The sequence below is a fragment of the Microcebus murinus genome, chromosome 1 (genome assembly GCF_040939455.1).
Source record: "Microcebus murinus isolate Inina chromosome 1, M.murinus_Inina_mat1.0, whole genome shotgun sequence".
Lineage (NCBI taxonomy): Eukaryota > Metazoa > Chordata > Mammalia > Primates > Cheirogaleidae > Microcebus > Microcebus murinus.
Window position 1 is genome coordinate 151,251,186 of NC_134104.1, and position 18,636 is coordinate 151,269,821.

The following is an 18,636-nucleotide window of genomic DNA, read 5'->3' on the forward strand; positions in this document are numbered from 1 at the left end:
ATAATATAATACATATCATTATCAAGTATTATTTACTCTATGTAACTGTATGTAGTGCTATAATGCTACATAACTGGCAGTGCAGTAGGTTCGTTTAAACCATTATCACTACAAACACATGAGTAATGTGCTGTGCTATGAAATTATTGCAGGTTACTAGATGATAGAATTTTTTTTACCTCCATTATAATCTTATGGAACCAACACTGTATATGTGGTCCATTGTTGACCAAAACATCATTATGGGGTGTGTGACTGTGATGGTTTTGAGTGGGAGCATAAGAAAGGGCAGAGAGTATAAGGATAAAGTTTTCAAAATTAGGAGCTGTACAATAAACTGTAAGAATGTGTATGACTGTGTCACTTGTGTTCAACAGCACAGTAGGGCGACCACAGAATTTATAGTATACAAGAATGTATAGTATACATCAAAATAGCTAGAAGATTCAGAATGGCCCCAACACAAAGAAATAACTGTTTGAGGTCATAAATATCCCAATTACTCTGATGTGATCATTACATATTACATGCATGTATCAAAATAAATACATATAGCTATTATATATCAATTTAAAAACTTAAAAACTAAGGCTGTTTTCTTGAAATCTTATAGTAACAGATACTGTTACCAATCACTGCATGAAGGGTGGAGTTCTGCAGCTATTCTGGGCACAAAGGTACTGCTGCTGTCTTGAGCCTTGATATATTCACTCTTCTCCCTGTGTCAGCTGCTACTGAATCTGACAGGAGACTAAAATCTGCTAGTCACCTTGAGCTACCATAGTTGCCACTACCCAAAATAGGAAAAGTTTTTAGCATATGGCTTAGGGAAAGAATGAACTTAATGTTTGGAAGAAAATATCAATATACCCTATCCTAGAACTGTATACTAGATTAGTTATATTTTTCTCACAAAAATTTATTTCCTAGGTAGTCTCAAAATATATTTAACCTAAATAGTATTAAAACTTTTATTGAAAACATAAATATTGTTAATTAGCAGTAACTAAATGAAAAAAATCATAGAATTTGAAAAACTAATTAATTTCAATGCTGGTGCTTGAAGCGAAGTAGTATTACTTAGAGCTGCAATTCTCTTAACTGCACTAAGACATCCAGGGCACTATAGCAAACTCACTGAGGCAACAGAGGTTATTTTAAATTTTCAAATGACATCTGTCAGACACTGCACAAACTACTACTATTAACTTGTGTGGACCTAACTACTTAATAAATAGGACTGCTAACAAACATATTTTTTTTTTGGCCTAGGGACACTGTGAAACAAGAAAGTTTGAGAAATTCTGCACTCGAGGACAATGAGAAATGAATAAAAATAGCCATGGAAGCTCCCTGTTGGAGATTTATGGGCATTCAGAAGGACTTTAGTGGTTGATACCATTTGCTCTTTATCAAATCTAATTTCATTTATAAAGTTCTGGTTCATTTAAACACATTATTTGCACACTTTTTTCTATGTATATTTTAATACATTTTTAAAGTCATGACTTTCCTTTTCCTCAATATAGGTATATTATGATACTACTCTTATAATTATCACAGGTTTTTTTCTAAAAGAGCCTTTGGAGGCCCATAAGCTAAATAGAGAAAGTGAATAAAGGAGAGGCATTAAGTATTTTATTAAATTAACAAGAAAGGAGTGAAAGAAAAAAAAATTAACGTAATTTGTATACATATAATAGAGTGCATTAAGTATTACAAAATGAATCAAGTGATGAAACAGAAGATAACAGACTCGTTTTACACGTGATGAGCTAGACACTGAGGGGAAATGAGGTCCTGAGAAAGATATGGTGAGGTTGGTCAGAGGCAGCCTAACTAATGTAGGCCATAGCTAAGAGATGGGGGAAAGAAAGGTTTATGGTGGGCAAACCATCTACATGTTTGTGCATATTAACAGATAAACAGTTATAAGTGCTTTTGCCTTCACCTTTTATAAGTCTCCACAAAATACATATATTTGAGCCTTAATTGTAATGATTTTTCTCACCTGGACTTCATTTCCAGAACTGCAGTTATTTCTTGCTTGGAAGCCTGTACTTGGCATAAAAGCTTAACAATATAGTTAAAGTGTTCTGGGTCAAGCACCATCCCAGCTTCTATAAGCTGTAGAAGAGAAAAAAAGAATAGTCATTCTTACAAAAATGTGAAAGAATTGAGAAGCCAATATGTATAAATCAACTAAGAGACTAATAGAAGTAGTAAAACATGCACACAAGTAGAATGAAAACTTGTTTTAAAAATTTAAAGAATATTTCCTTCAAATGTTTGAGAAGCACAGAAAGATACCTTATTTTAACAATTTAAAACAAAAATATAAATAATAATTTTGCATTCAAAATTTGAATTTTCTTCTTGTTCTCAAAGTTATCTCAACCACTTTATCACCTGTACCTATTATTTGGTACTCAGTGTATCTTTGAGTGTAGCACTGGTGTTCACATCTCATCCCTGCTTGTAGACTTCCTGGAAAGTATTTTTCCTATGCCTCACACAGGGCCATGGCCAGAGAAGAATCAGTGATCACTTGTTAAATTAATAACCCAGGTTACTGACTTCCCATAAGTAACACAGTATTTGATTTAAAATATCAATTCAAAGGTTTTCTCCATCATTCACATGACTCCTTTTCCTATCTTCTTCATGCACCTCAGATCTAATGGAGAGAGCCAACAGGGGAGTATCTGGATGCTTCTAGTGTACGAATGGATGAATGAGAGGTAGGCTTTCTCTGACAGCTCTTCCAAACCATACCATCATCCTGGAAGGGTTGGAAGGTAAAAAGTTGTAGACTGGCAGTCCTATTAGTTCAGCTGCCTCACTGTTGACCTCTACCCAAAGGTATTATGACTAGGTCCTCCAATGTTAACCTGGGCATGGGGTACAGTTAAGAATGACTCAATTGAGTGGTGTTTGAAATTCTGTGAGCAACATTTTTGCTGAGAATCTTTTATGGTTCTGTTTTGATTTTCGGAAATTTTCCCTTTTTTTGGAATTACTTAAATAAAATGTTTTTGAATGTTTGGGAGAATATACACTTTACTTCCCTAGTATAGACTGAAAGGAGTCCAGGAAATAAGAATTTGGGGTAGGATAATAAAATAATAGCAAAGGAAAGTAAAGGAGAAGCCACCTATTCCAAGGTATAATTAGTCTCTATATGAGATGTAATTTGGTTGTCAGAACTTATAATTGATGTGTACTTTGAGGCAGATTTTTTTTTTTTTTTTTTTTTTTAGTAAAGAATAATAGTAACAAGTTGCTGAGAGATTTTCCCTATGTTTGGACCCTGAGAAAATGTCTCCAATGTCATGGATCCCTTTTGAATGGGTCCTAGAAATTCCATCCTAACCCATGTGATTAAACAACTTAAACTGAAAATAGTTTTGATAAAAATAATTGTAAAAATAACTGTGTAAAGCCTGTTCTTAACATTAGGCTAGGCTAGGCCAGGCACAATGGCTCACGCCTGTAATCATAGCACTCTGGGAGGCTGAGGTGGGCGAATCGCTCAAGGTCAGGAGATTGAAACCAGCCTGAGCAAGAGCAAGACCCTGTCTCTATCAAAAACAGAAAAAATGAGCTGGGCATAGCGGCGCATGCCTGTAGTCCCAGCTACTCAGGAGGCTGAGGCAGAAGGATCGCTTGAGCCTATGAGTTTGAGGTTGCTGTGAGCTAGGATGACGCTACGGCACTCTAGCTGGGACAACAGAGTGAGACTCCATCTCAAAAAAAAACAAAAAAAACCCCACATTAGGCTATAATTCTTAAACTCTTTATATCAGTTCCTCTGGTCTCAAAGCATGTTCAATTTATTTTAAAAAATGAAAACATGCTATCTGGAGTTCTGTGGAAAAAAAAAAAGAAAGCAAACAGCTCTTCTCTTAAACCTCCCAATCCACCACCTTAACAAATAGTTTTCCAAACTTTTATTTAGTAAAAGAGTAAACACCATGATTATTTACTAAAATGCTCTTTAACATTCAATAGGACCACTGTTGGTCTCTCTGCAGTCACTGACCCTGCAGTGACTTTTGACTAAATTGACAGGGCCAACTATGAACAAACCTGCAAGAGAACAAATTAGTTATCTGGTTACTGATACACTTAACAAAAATCTGCCCTTTAACACTGCTCAAAAATTAGGGTAAATATAAATTGTTTCTTGAGAAACTAGATAACCTAATGTGATAAAATAAGATATTAATTTTCCTTTCTCAATGATATTTATGTTAATTAGATGAGGGTATAGTACATTGCTTAAATAAAAAGGAAAAACATCTTATATGATGATAACATGGTTTTATCATCATTGAACCCTGAAATAGTGTCAACAGGGAAATTGGTACTGTTATTAAACAACTTCTGGGAATGATGGCTCCTGTATTAGCTATGCAAAAATGAAAATCATTGTCTTTGTTAGATATTCTCCAATAAGGGTAATTTTATTTGGACAGTAAATGGGATACATTCTGCAGAAAGTCAAGTTTTATTCAGTATCAGACAATTTATGGGATCCTCACTGAGGTTTTCTATAACTAATATAGGTGAGCAGTAACTTCTAATTTGAAAAATTTCTAGGCAAGTAATTCTGTCAAGTTTTGTAATGTGAAACTAGAGGTATTCACTTAAATATCTGTTCCTCTGCCAAACTGGTTCCAGTGTTGCCTCCAAAAGAAAATTGGGGTTTTTCCTACTATCAGGCCTATTCTGAAGTAGATGGCTGGGTAGTACTAAACACTAGGACGCATTCCAAAAAAGTTAACCCTTTGCACTCACTTGCTTTTTTCTTGATTCCTTAATTCTACTTGGGATTTACTTTTTTAAATACCCAAGATTTTACAAAGCACGGCAGTAGAATAAAAAACTGGACTTTCTTTTCATACAAACTTATTTATTTGGATTTTTTAATATTTCAAATTATTGATGTATCGCTTCTCGGCCTTTGGCTAAGATCAAGTGCAAATTATTGATGCATTCAAAGAGTAATTTTAATCTCTATAATTTTTGCTAACCATGTTGAGTCACACTCAACATCCGAGTGCAAAGGGTTAAAATATCAATCTGATTAAAAAATAGGCAAAAGATCTGAATAGGCATTTCTCAAAAGAAGATATACAAATGACCAAAAAGTATATGAAAAAAATATTCAACACCACTAATCAAAGAAATGTAAATAAAAACTACAATGAGATATCATCTCATCCCAGTAAAAATGGCTTTTATCCAAAAGATAGGCAATAACAAATGCTGAAAAGGATGTGGAGAAAGGGGAACTCTTGCACACTGTTGGTGGGAATGTCAATTAGTACAGTTACTATGGAGAACAGTATTGAAGTTGCTTAAAAAACTAAGGACTGCCATATGATCCAGCAATCCCACTGCCAGGCATATATCCAAAAGAAGGGAAATCGATATAGGGAAGAGATATCTTCACTCCCAGGTTTATTGCAGCACTATTCACAATACCCAAGATTTGGAATCAACCTAAGCATCTATCAATGGATGAATGGATAAAGAAAATGTACATATACACAATGAAATATTATTTAGCCATAAAAAAGAATGAAATCCTATCTATTTGCAACAACATGGATGGAACTGGAGGATGTTATGTTAAGTGAAATGATCCTGGCACAGAAAGACAAATTTTGCATGTTCTCACTCATATGTGGGAGCTAAAAATTAAAACAAGTGAACTCACAGACAACGATGGTTACCAGAGGCTGGGAAGCATAAAAGGGAACAGCGAGTAAAGTGGTGATGGTTAATGGGTACAAAAATACAGTTAGATAGAATGAATAAGATCTAGTATTTGACAGCACAACAAAGTGACTACAGTCAACAACAACTTACTGTATATTTAAAAATAACTAAAAGAGTAGAATTAAAATGTTATCACAAAGAAATGATAAATGCTTGAGGTTATAGATACCCCAATATCCCTGAATACATACTATATGCCTGTATCAAAATATCATATGTACCCTATATATACCTAATATGTACCCATAATTAAAATTTTTTTAATTTTAATATACTTTTATTAGAGCTATAAACATTCATATTTATTTTTGTTTAGTGCCAAAATTAAAACTAATTCCTAGCTACCATGATTCTATTTTCTTTGTTTTGGTCATGATTTTCTATTTACATATTGGTTTGTTTATTTTTATTGTAAATAACCTCAATGCTTTTGGAGAAAGAAAATTTTCTTTAATCATCCTTAAGGAGTAGAGATGAAGACAGTTTACACATCAGAAAGTTAGTCACCTGGAGTGCTTGGAACTACTTATTAAAGGGGAAGGCTTGTAAGCAACTGGAATGTGTTTTCTAAACCCTATTTCAGGAGAAAAAGAACATTTCTGGAAATGGGAATTTTTGGCATCCAAAATGTGAATAAAAGACAGCTCAAGGGTGGAAATGGAAACAACTATTTTCTCGGTTATTCACTAACAGAATAAACAGATAAAATCATACCTTGCAAAAGATATCAATTAAAGCAGGTACAGCAGTCCTTAATTTCATAGTTGCCACATGCTCAAATATTTTTAGTAATATTTTCAGAGCAGGCTGAATAAAACAAAAAAATTACACTCATTTTCATGTCTTCTTTAGTACACCTTAAATTTCTCAAATTCATTTATGCTGAAAAACAACAAGTGTTCTCTAGGAAATCTTCAACAAACAGAAATTTAACTGCCAAACTCAAACAACAAGCATAACAGAGAAATTAACTTAACATATTTAAAAAACATATTCTCAGGTTACTTACCGGCATTTTAACCATTATGCTGAGGTTCACTACCTGAAATACTTCTTTCAGTAAACAATGTGTGAGTAAAGAATTTAGAAGGTCATTTAGCACTTGTAAATCAAAGTGTATACCCGGGGGAAATTTTCTGTAGTACTCCATAAATATGTTTACTGAAAATGAAAATATATTAAAGTCATTTTCTGTTTTAAAATATTCATCTTCCCTAAATTAGATAATTTTTCTCTATTTAAAAATAAAGCAATATTAATTCAACATAAATTCTTTAAAGGTATATGTCTAGTATCAGAAATACTTGACAATAATTAAAGTGAAAGCCAAAATGGCAATAATATTTGAAGGTTGTTTTGTTTTGTTTTGTCTGCAACAGAGTCTCACTCTGTTACCTGGGCTAGAGTGCCCTGTCATCTGCCTAACTCACAGCAACCTCAAACTCCTGGGCTCAAGCAATCCTTCTGTCTCAGCCTCCTGAGTAGCTAGGACTACAGGCATGGGCCACCATGCCCTGCTAATTTTTTCTATATATTTTTAGTTGCCCAGCTAATTGCTTTCTATTTTTAGTTGAGATGGTGTCTCGCTCTTGTTCAGGCTGGTTTCAAACTCCTGACCTTGAGCCATCTGCTTGCCTTGGCCTCTCAGAGTGCTAGGATTACAGGCGTAAACCACCACACCCAGCCAATATTTGAAGTTAATGAAGCATGTTTAGCACTAAACTGGGAGATAATTCATGTGCTATCCACAAAGAATAGCTCCAGATTGCCCATTATATCATAATCTCAATAAGAACTCCTAAGGAGTCAGGCTCCAAGGGAGTCTTCAAGCAGTGGCCTGGGTACATATGCAAAATTGTATAATTTGGTGATGGATGCAAATTATTTTGACACATGCCCCTTCTTGTTTTAACTCCACCAACATGTTGACCCACGTATGTTTTTGATTCCAGTTTATCATTATGAGCATTCTACTAAAAATATAATACTAATTTCCTTTGAGAAAGTAGTTTATGTTGATCCAGTTCCTTAATCTATTTTCTTTTCTTTCTTTCTTTTTTGTGATATAGTCTTGCTCTGTTGCCCAGGCTAGAGTACAGTGGCATCATCATAGCTCACTGCAACCTCCAACTCCTGGGCTCAAGAGATCCTCCTGCCTCAGCCTCCCTAGTAGCTGGGACCACAGGCATGTGCCACCACACTTAATTTTTCTATTTTTTTGGTAGAGAAAGGGTCTTACTCTTGCTCAGGCTGGTCTTGAACTCCTGGCCTCAAGTGATCTTCTCACCTCAGCCTCCCAAAGTACCAAGATTATAGTCATGAGCCACCATAACTGGCCCTCAATCTATTTTCTATACAACCTTTAAGCCATTTCCAGTTTTTCTCCATTGACTTTACTAAAATTATTTTAATTGAGATCATTTCACTGATCCTTCCACCACCACCCCCATATTCCAAAATTTCCCAGGTCAAAATCTGTACACCCTAGGTAAAACTGACTTAATTAAAATTACTTTTCATTTTATTTTCTATTAATTATAATTATTTTTCAGATAGAGGATCCCACTCTGTTTGCCCATGTTGGAGTGTAGTGGTGGATCATAGCTCACTGCAGCCTCAAACTCCTGGGCTCAAGCAATACTCCTGTTTCAGCCTTCCAAGTAGCTGGGACTACAGGCACATGCCATCATGCCCAGGTCATTTTTCTTATTTTTTTGTAGAGATGGGGTCTTCTCTATGGTACCCAGGCTGGTCTCCTGGCCTCAAGTGATCCTCCCCACCAAAGCCTCCCTAAGTGATAGGATTACAGGAGTAATCTACTAACTAGATTACCTAGTGTTGTTTGGGAAAGTTAGTAGCTACTGACATAGCTCTGTAAGCACAATTGAAAAACTGATGCAAAAGTTATAATAATTTTTAGTAACTTTAATAATATGGCATAACAATACTGAACTTTGTTGTAAAGCTTCTCTACATACTACAACTGTTTTCCCTGGACACATATAAATTCTTGTAGCTATTCTTTTTGCAATATCTACATAGTTGCCTATGTAGAAGCAGATCAACTGATAATATGGGAAATTCAGTATCTCTTACTATGACTTATTAATAAAACTGGAACTGCAGATGTTTAAAAGAGTAGTGGGAAAGAATCTTATGTTAGCCTATGTAACAGTCCAGTAATTGACATAAAAACCTACCTCCTTTTTGTCATTAAGTTATTTTTAAAATTTTAATATAATTTCTCCATTTAAAATGATCCTCTCTGGTAAAACTGCTGGGTGGAAACAGTTTAAACATTTTAATACCTTTTGACATAAACTGCCATGTTGCTTTTTAAAAAAGTTTTGTCAATACATAATGCTACTTCACGAATGACTTACCAGAATCGGTACTTTTACTCCTTTCTTTGATTAGGAGTGCACAATTCCAGTGAACCAGTAACCACTGGATTTTCCTCTCCAGATCTGTTGCTAATTCTCACAAGAAGAGACAATATTCATGCCTTTCTAAATAGCTGATTGAATTCCTGGTATTCTTATAAATTGGAATATTTTTATATATTACCGATGATAAATCTACAATATTTGACTTTTTCTAGTTTAAATTTATATGATCAAATTTATATGTTTTGTATTTCCTTTGATGACATTAAACCACAGAAATTATCACCTTTCTTAAAATCTGATTTAAAAAACTTATGTTTTTCTACTGAATTGCTAATATACTATATTCATTTATTTTGATATATGCTAAACAGTAGTAGTTTCCAAATTTTTTTAGCCACAAAACTTGTAGAAGGGGAATTTTATGTGGAAATTCAAATATACAACACATAAAAGAAGACCAATGATTTTACTCCTAGGTATACCCAAAAGAACTGAAATCAGGGAAACAGATACTTGTACATCAAGGTTCATAGCAACATTACTCACAATACCCAAAAGGTAGAAACAGCCCAAGTGTCCATCAACAGATAAATGGATAAGCAAAATGTGGTATGCACATACAATGAAATATTATTCAGCTTTAAAAAGGAAGGAAATGCTGACATATGTTACAATATGGGTGAATCCTAAGGACATTATGGAGATTAGCCAGACACAAAAAGATAAATATTATAAAATTCCACTTATCTGAAGTACCTGGAATAGGCAAACTCATAGAGCCAGAAAGTAGATTAGAGGTTATCAGGAGCTAGGAGGTGTAGGGTAATGAGGAGTCATTGCTTAATAGGTACAGAGTTTCTACTTGGGATGATAAAGAAGTTCTGGAAATGAATAGAGGTAATGGCTATACAACATTGTGAATGTATTTAATACCAGTGAATTGTACAGTTAAAATGTTTAAAATTATAAATATTATGGTATGTGTATTTTATCACACATACACTCTCCAAGAATCAAAGACAGACTATAGAAATATTCCAGATTAAAGGAGGCTACAGAGACATGACAACTAAATGCATACCTGATCCTGGACTGGATCCTAGACTAGAGGTAAAAATGCTATAAAGGATATCATTGGGTCAGTTAACAAGTTTTGAATATAAATAGAGTAGATAAAACTATTATAGCCATGTTAGATTAACTGATGCAGATAAATGTACCATGGTTATATTATAAGAATATCCTATTTTCAGGAAATATATACTAAAGTATTTAGAAGTAAAGGGCCATGATGTATGTAACTTACCTTCAAGTGGTTCAGGGAAAAAGTATGTGTGTGTATGTGGCCATGTACACACACACACACACACATACATATATGGAAGGGGGAGAGAGAGACAGAATAAACGCAAATGGCAAATTAAGAATGAATATTCTTTGTATTATTTTTATTTTTGTAACTTTTTGTAAATATGAGATTATTTCTAAATAAAAATTTTAAATTAAAAACCCTGGAAAGAGAATTTTATGTGGAAATTCAAATATAAAACAGATGAACACAGAACTATGATTAAATAGGGGAATGGGAGTCCCACCCACTCAGTTCCCTCCCCTTGTGCACCAAAGGTCCCTGAGGCCTCTCTGTAGAATCTGAGCAGTTAGATCTGCACCTTATACTAATGGTATGGATCTAACTCTTTAAGGGTGTGAAACTTTCTAAGTTCTTATGCAGTTTATCTTAACTCATTTATTGAATGATTCCTCCTTTCTCAAATCTTATGGTCTTTCTAAACACTAAACCCCTTCATATGTAATACCAAGACTATTCTGACCTATCTATTCTTTTCTACTGATGTAAGTTTCTATTTTCACACCAATTTCCACAGGTACTTGACAACTTCATACTCTTATTCTTTGTTATAAACCCTTATTTTTGTTCTATATTAGTTGTTCTAAAATTAAATTATTATTTCTTCTGTGACCATATTGGATCTTTACACAGAATTATATATATTTTGAGGAGTTTTTCATCTTTTCTGTGACATCATCTTTTCTTCCACATCTCATGTTATGAAATTATTTCTGTAATTTAATAGTTCACATCTAACCATATGTAGCTTCTCGTTCTTGGCTATCACAATCCCTCAGGTCACAAGTTTATATCTGTATTGGCTCCTATTACCTCTACCTTAACTATTTTTCCCTTGTTACAGTTAGATTAAGTCCAGACTAGCTTTTCTCTTAGATGCTCTCTCTAATCCTTAGGGAAGTGATATCATCAGCAAAACAAAACAATAAACTTGTCAGAGATTTTGTTTTTAGCTGAATAAGATTTCACACAGATGAATATGAAGCTAAAGTGCTCTATTACCACATACTATGTGGCTTTGGTGGCTGTGTAAGGGTGACAAATATAAATAAAGACTGGTCCCTGTTCTCTTGGGACTCATGATCTGTGGGGAGAGGGAACAGAAGCAAAGAATGAGGTGGGGTTGTGGAGTCAGAAAAGGGTATAATACAGAAGGTAATCCTATTTCCTATGACTCAGCCTTGAAAGCTGAACAGCTCTTTGCTGTGGGGAACAGGGATGGAAGAAGAGGCATTCCAGGCAGAGAGCAGTGGCAGCAGTAGTGCTAGAGTTATAACACAGCCTGGTGTGTTTAGGGAACTGCACAGAACTCACTGTGCATGGCTAGAAGAGGTAAGTATAAAAAGAGAAAAATGAAGAAGTAGGAAAAATTCACCCTCTGTAAGATTCTTTCATATAGACTTAAAGGCTAATTAACAATACCCTTTTCTCTATCTTATACTTGTAAATAAAATTTCTAAGTCATGAAAATATTAGTACATAAGGGAATTATAGTGTTTAGGTGAACTATAAGTTTTTATTAACCAAAAGACGATATTTATTTTTAATCCTAAGGCCAACAGTGCCACTCTTACATAAGGCATTCAGTTTTCATACTTAGAAAGTACTAAATTTATTTTCAAACAATAGCACATTGTTTGAAATACCCACACTAATAAATTTATACTAATCATTCAATTGTTTCATACCTGCACGTTGTAGCAAACACAGCTCATTGATACTTATATACTTTTTAAACACATCCATGCAAATCTGCAAAAGCCATGAAAAGTATAAAATTATCTTTTTTATATTTCATAACAACTATACAATTTCAATCCTATCTCTTTGCTTATTTCAAACTTTTAAAATCAGTGAAAGCATTAGAATAAAGAAGTGATGTTTGGCTAACTTACAGATTTGAAGTACAAACTGAATTCATTACAAAAACCTTATTTAGATTAGTTAAAAATAACCATTTACAGGTACAAGGATAAACACACTGACAAATGTATTAGAACAGACAGCCCAGAAATAGACCCATTCAGACATAGTCAGCTGACTTATGACATGGTGACACTACAGTGCAGCGGAGAAAGGATGGTCTTTCTAATATATTTGATTAGTTATTTTTTTAGACACAGGGTCTTGCTCTGTTGCTCAGGCTGGAGTGTAATGGCAAGAATCATAGTTCACTGCAGCCTCCAACTCCTGGGCAGAAGCAATACTCTAGCCTTAGCCTTCTGAGTAGCTAGGAGGATGGTCTTTTCAGTAAATGGTGCTGTGTCACCTAAAGATCCACATGGGGAAAAAATGTATCTTGACCCTCTTCTCGCATCATAAATAAAAATTAATTCTGGATTACAGTTCCAAAGGCAAAAGGTGAAACAATAAACTTTTAAAGGAAAACCACAGAACATCTTCATGATCTTAGCAAAGATATCTTCAATGGGATGTAAAAAGTTAATACCACAAAAGAAAATAATTGAGAAATTGAACTATATAAAAATTAAGAGATGTTCCTCAAAAGAAACTTTAATTTTATTTTTAATTTTATTTTTTTTTTTTGAGACAGAGTCTCACTTTGTTGCCCAGGCTAGAGTGAGTGCCGTGGCGTCAGCCTAGCTCACAGCAACCTCAAACTCCTGGGCTCAAGGGATCCTCCTGCCTCAGCCTCCCAAGTAGCTGGGACTACAGGCATGCGCCACCATGCCCAGCTAGTTTTTTCTATATATATTAGTTGGCCAATTAATTTCTTTCTATTTATAGTAGAGACGGGGTCTCGCTCTTGCTCAGGCTGGTCTCGAACTCCTGACCTCGAGCAATCCACCCGCCTCGGCCTCCCAGAGTGCTAGGATTACAGGCGTGAGCCACCGTGCCCGGCCCCAAAAGAAACTTTTAAAAGAGTAAAAAGGCAACTTGTAAAGTAGTAAAAAGATATTTGATATATATATATATCTTCAGTATAAGAACCTGTGTCCAGATTATATAATGAATTCTTATAAATTGGTAAGAAAAGGACAACCCCATAGAATATAGGCAAAATATCTGGATAATTCCAAAAACGGCATATCCAAATGTAAAATAAACACTTTGAAAAATGCTCAACTTCAATCATCAGGGAAGGCATCACACCCCTACCCCTAACCAGAACGGCTAAAATTAAAAGGCTGATACTATCAAGTGCTGGTAAGGATATGAAGCAACTAGAATTTTCAGACATTGCTAGTGAAGAGTATAATATGATAAAACCACTTTAGAAACCTGTGTGGCAGTATCTACTCAGATTGAACATATGTAGACCCTATGACCCAGCAATTCCAGTTTTAAGTATAACCTATCAGAATGTGTGTATGTGTTAACCACAAGACATGCAGAAGAACATTGATAGCATAACAACTGTAATATCCAAATCTGAAAACCATCCAAATGCCCGTCAACAGTAATATTTATCTACAAAATTAATTTTGATATCCTTGCACAATTGAATACTATTATACAATGAGAAAGACATATCTATAATTAAATAAAAAATACAAATTTCAAAAATACTAAGCAAAACCCAGACATAAAAGAATATACATTATATGATTTCATTTATATAAAACACAAAAATAGGCAAAGCTCATCTATGCTCTTAGGAGTCAATGAAAATCTAAATTAAAATGCATGACTGAGATAGTCATTAAAACAATTTCTACTTCAAAGACTTTCTGTTTTACCTTTTCATCCCCTTGCTCAGGCACATGAGCAAACTTGCATTGTGATCGTTCACAACCACGTAACGTATTAAAATGAAATTTGCAGTATCTATGGGGTATCATCAACCCTAGGGGCTTCTGGAACACCTAGAGAATTAGAAAAATTCCCTTTCTCTGTTAATTGTAAAACATTTACTATAATCAAGTAAGAAAGCATTTGAAGCAACAAATATTAAGCATCCTAAACAGTATCAGGATAAATTGCTTTCCCATTTGATAAGAAAAAATAAACTCCAAACAATACATATATATACATAAATATTTTAAATTTTAGAGACGAAGTCTTGCTCTGTCACCCAGATTGAAATGCAGTGGCACAATCCAGCCTCAAACTCCTGGGCTCAAGCGATCCTCTTGTTTCAGCCTTTTGAGTAGCTGGGACTACTGGTGCACATTACCACACCCAGCTAATTTTTCTTTTTTATTAAGAGATGAGGTCTTGCTATGTTGCCCAGGCTGGTCTTGAACTCCTAGCCTCAAGCAGTTCTCCCACTTTAGCCTCCTGAGTTACTGATATAGTTACAAGCCAGTGCAACCAGCTTATAATGAAAATCAATTCAGAGTGATTTGTCTGTGAATTTTCTCAGTTTCTTAGTGTAAAGTATTCCATCAAAGTTATTCTATCTTATATCACATTTTTTTAAAAAGACTTTTTTTTAAGAGAAGTTTTAGGTTCACAGCAAAAGTGACAGGAATGTACAGAGATATCTCATACACTCCCTGCCCCCATACACTTTACATATTTTTAAAAGCTTATTCCCTCCTCCTTTTTATGCACCTGCTGCTACTTTTATAAAAAGCTAATTCTATTAAATATACATCATATTTCAGACACATTTATTAGAACCAAATTTTTCCTTAGCTTTCCTGATTAACATAAAAAGGCAAAACTTTCCCCATAAACTGCTTTATATCTCCAGCTTTCTCTTTCATCACAAAGAACTATTCATCCTGTATTTTCTGTTTCATATGTTCCCCCTCTGCTGCTTTCAACCTCTTATGTTATTTGTGAATATCCTCTGAGGCACTACTTATTTTCTGCTTCTTACCACCAGCCTCCATTCAAAATCCATGTAATGTCTAGAACTGCTTAAAAAATGATAGTAAGAGAAATACAACCAGAAGGGTCCAAAGTATGGGTTTTATAAAATTATTTTTTTTAAAGTAGAAGACTTACCCCTACATTTTTTTCCCTCTTAAATATTTCACAATTTTCAGGATTCTGCAGCTTTAGGACAGATTGTTTTCCTGGAAATCTGAAATCTAGAAATGATTTAGTATGACATTACGCACCAATATGTTACAACTTATTCCCTTCATAACAATGAAATAGATGATCACTACTATTTGCTTTAAAGTTTCATTTTGGAATATTCATGTTCAATTCACAGACTGTGCTGCCATGTGTGTTTCTGTGAAATATAGAATGATTTACATTTTAGTTACCCTTAAGTATTTCTAGATCTGAATTTAAAATTTTAAACTCACTATAGGCTGCAGATAACTTTCTTAAAAGCCTTATATAGCGGCATCCAAATGATATGTCTCTAAGTTAAACAGACAAATACTGCACACAATAAACCTTTCTAAGGGCAGAAAACTACTGACAAACCCAGATACTATGGATGAAATTGTGTCTCCTCCTCCCACGCAAATTCACATGTGAAAGCCCTAACCCCTGTATGACTATTTGGAGATAGGGACTTTATAGAAGTAATTAGGGTTAAATGAGGTCATAAGGGTGGGGTCTTGATTTGACAGAATTAGCATCCTTGTAAGAATAGGTACCAAAGAGCTCACCACACTCCAAGGAAAAGCTATGTGAGGACTTAGCAAGAAGGCAGCCATCTGCCAGCCAGAAAGAAAGCCCTCACCAGAAACTGAACCCTGCCAGAAACTTGATCTTGAAGTTCTAGTCTCTAAAACTGTGCAAAATAAATTTCTGTTGTTTAAGCCACTCAATCTGTGATATTTTGTTATGGCAACCCACACAGACTAATATACTAGGCATCGTATCCCTTAATGTTGGTCTTTTAAAATGAGAACTAGGGCATTTAAAAATATTCTTTTCTAAAGATAAAACAAATAAAAATAAAAGTATTTTAAATTTTAAATCACTTATTTTTTACTCTGGCAGCATGCAGATATAATCTGAAATGAGCTAAAGTTTTTGCTGCATAGCTTTCCAGTAATTTACATTATGAAAACTGTAAGGTTTTTTAAGATAAAACACATGACCACTGTGGGCATGCTGTGTAATATACTATATAGTACACTACACTAGGCAGCATGAAGTCAGTATTGGGAAGGTATAGAAAAGTTAGATGTGTACAACACAAAGTGGTTTTATAGATTCTAAATTCATCCTTCAATGTAGCTTATTTTATTCAAAGGATTGTGAATTATAAAAAAAATTGGCAAATTCTAAAATAAGTATATTCAATTAACATATAAATATTTTATGTATAACCTAATTTCTCTGTACTATTACTATCACATATTATATACAGAAATTTCAGAAGTTTTCCCATTAAATGTACTAAAGGAAGGCACACAAGCCTTCAATTTTAACATATACTACATTTGTTTCAATTTTTCTTTTTTAATCTTTGGTTTTGGTGGAAAAATCTCCTATACGCTTTCTATATCACCAAAAGCCAACAGGACTTTATAAAGAAAACAAATAGTACCATTCATCCAGGGCTTCAGTATTGTGTCTTCTTGATGACTACTTAGATTCAAAGGAGGTACTAATAAGCACAGAGGTTTTGGGACCAGTGCTGCTAATTGACATTCACCAACCATAGTGTCTGCATTTCTAGAATCTTTGCTGTGTGAGCAGAAAAACCAAAGTCAGAATTTAAATGTATTTTTAAAACATTAAAGTAATGTATCAAGAATCAAATAGGTAGAAACATAATCTAATGCTATGCACATGCTACATGCTACATACTATGCTATATATTATTGGCATTATCTCATTTTATTGCGCTTCACAGATACTGTTTTTTTGTGTGTGTGTGTGTGTTTTTAAACAAATGGAAGGTTTATGGCAACGCTATGTTGAGAAATCTATTGACACCATTTTCCCAACAGCATGTGCTCACTTCATATCTCTGTGTCACGTTTTTGTAATTTTCACATTTTGAATTTTTTATGATTACATCTGTTATAGTGATCTGTGATTTTTGATGTTACTATCTAATTGTTTGGGGCCACGACAAACTGTACCCATATAACAGGGCAAATTTAACTGGTAAATGTTATATATGTTCTGACTGCTCCACCAACCAGTAGTTCTCCCATCTCTCTCCCTCTCCTCAGGCTTCCCTATTTCTTGAGACACAAAAATATTGACACTAGGCCAATTAATAACTCTACAGTGGCCCTTAAATGTTGAAATAAAAGAAAGAATCTCACATCTGTAAGTTTAAACCAAAAGCTAGAAATGATTAAGCTTGGTGAGGAAGGCATGTCAAAAGCTGAGATAGGCTGAAAGCTAGGCCGCTTATTAGCCAAGGTGTGAATGCAGAGGAAAATTAAAAGTGGAACTCCAGTGAATACACAAATGATAAGAAACAGAAACCACCTTATTGCTGATATGGAGAAAGTTTTAGTGGCCTGCACAGAATATCAAACCAACTACAACATTCTCTTAAACCAAAGCCTAATCCAGAGCAAGGCCCTAACTTGCTTCAATTCTGTGAAGGCTGAGAGAGGTGAGAAAGCTTCTGAAGAAATGTTTGAAGCTAGCAGACGGTGACTCTTGAGTTTAAAGAATGAAGCCATCTTTATAAATATAAAAATGCAAGGTGAAGCAGCAAGTTCTAATGGAGAAGCTATAAGAGGTTAACCACAAGATCTAGCTAAAATGACTGATGAAGGTGGCTAAACTAAATAACAGATTTCAAATGCAGAGGAAATAGTCTTCTATTGGAAAAAGATGCCATCTAGCACTTTCATAGATAGAGAGGATAATTCAATGCCTGGCTTCAAAGTTTCAAAGGACAGGCTGACTCTTCTTAGGGGCTACTGCAGCAGGTGACTTTAAGTTAAAGCCAATGCTCACCATTCCAAAAATCCTAGGGCCCCTTCAGATTTATGCTAAATATACTCTGTCTGTGCTCTATAAATGGAAAAACAAAGCCTGGATGACAGCACATCTGTTTACAGCACGGGTGCTAAATATTTTAAGTCCACTGTTGAGACCTACTACTTAGAAAAAAAGATTCTTTCAAAATATTATTGCTCATATACCTTGTACATTATTGCAATGTACCTTGTCACCCAAGAGCTCTGATGGATATGTACAAGGAGATTAATGTTATTTCCATGGTTGCTAATACAACAT

At 34.5% G+C, this 18,636-nt stretch overlaps 1 protein-coding gene across 1 annotated transcript in view; it reads right to left on the reverse strand.

Annotated features, from left to right (window-relative positions):
- TOPAZ1 (testis and ovary specific TOPAZ 1) overlaps positions 1–18,636 on the reverse strand; it is an 85,894-nt gene that overhangs the window by 38,448 nt on the left and 28,810 nt on the right. The window contains 7 exon segments of the mRNA XM_075995110.1: positions 2,012–2,127; positions 6,502–6,594; positions 6,797–6,948; positions 12,234–12,297; positions 14,247–14,372; positions 15,463–15,548; positions 16,976–17,115. Coding sequence (XP_075851225.1) covers positions 2,012–2,127; positions 6,502–6,594; positions 6,797–6,948; positions 12,234–12,297; positions 14,247–14,372; positions 15,463–15,548; positions 16,976–17,115 — 777 coding nt within the window.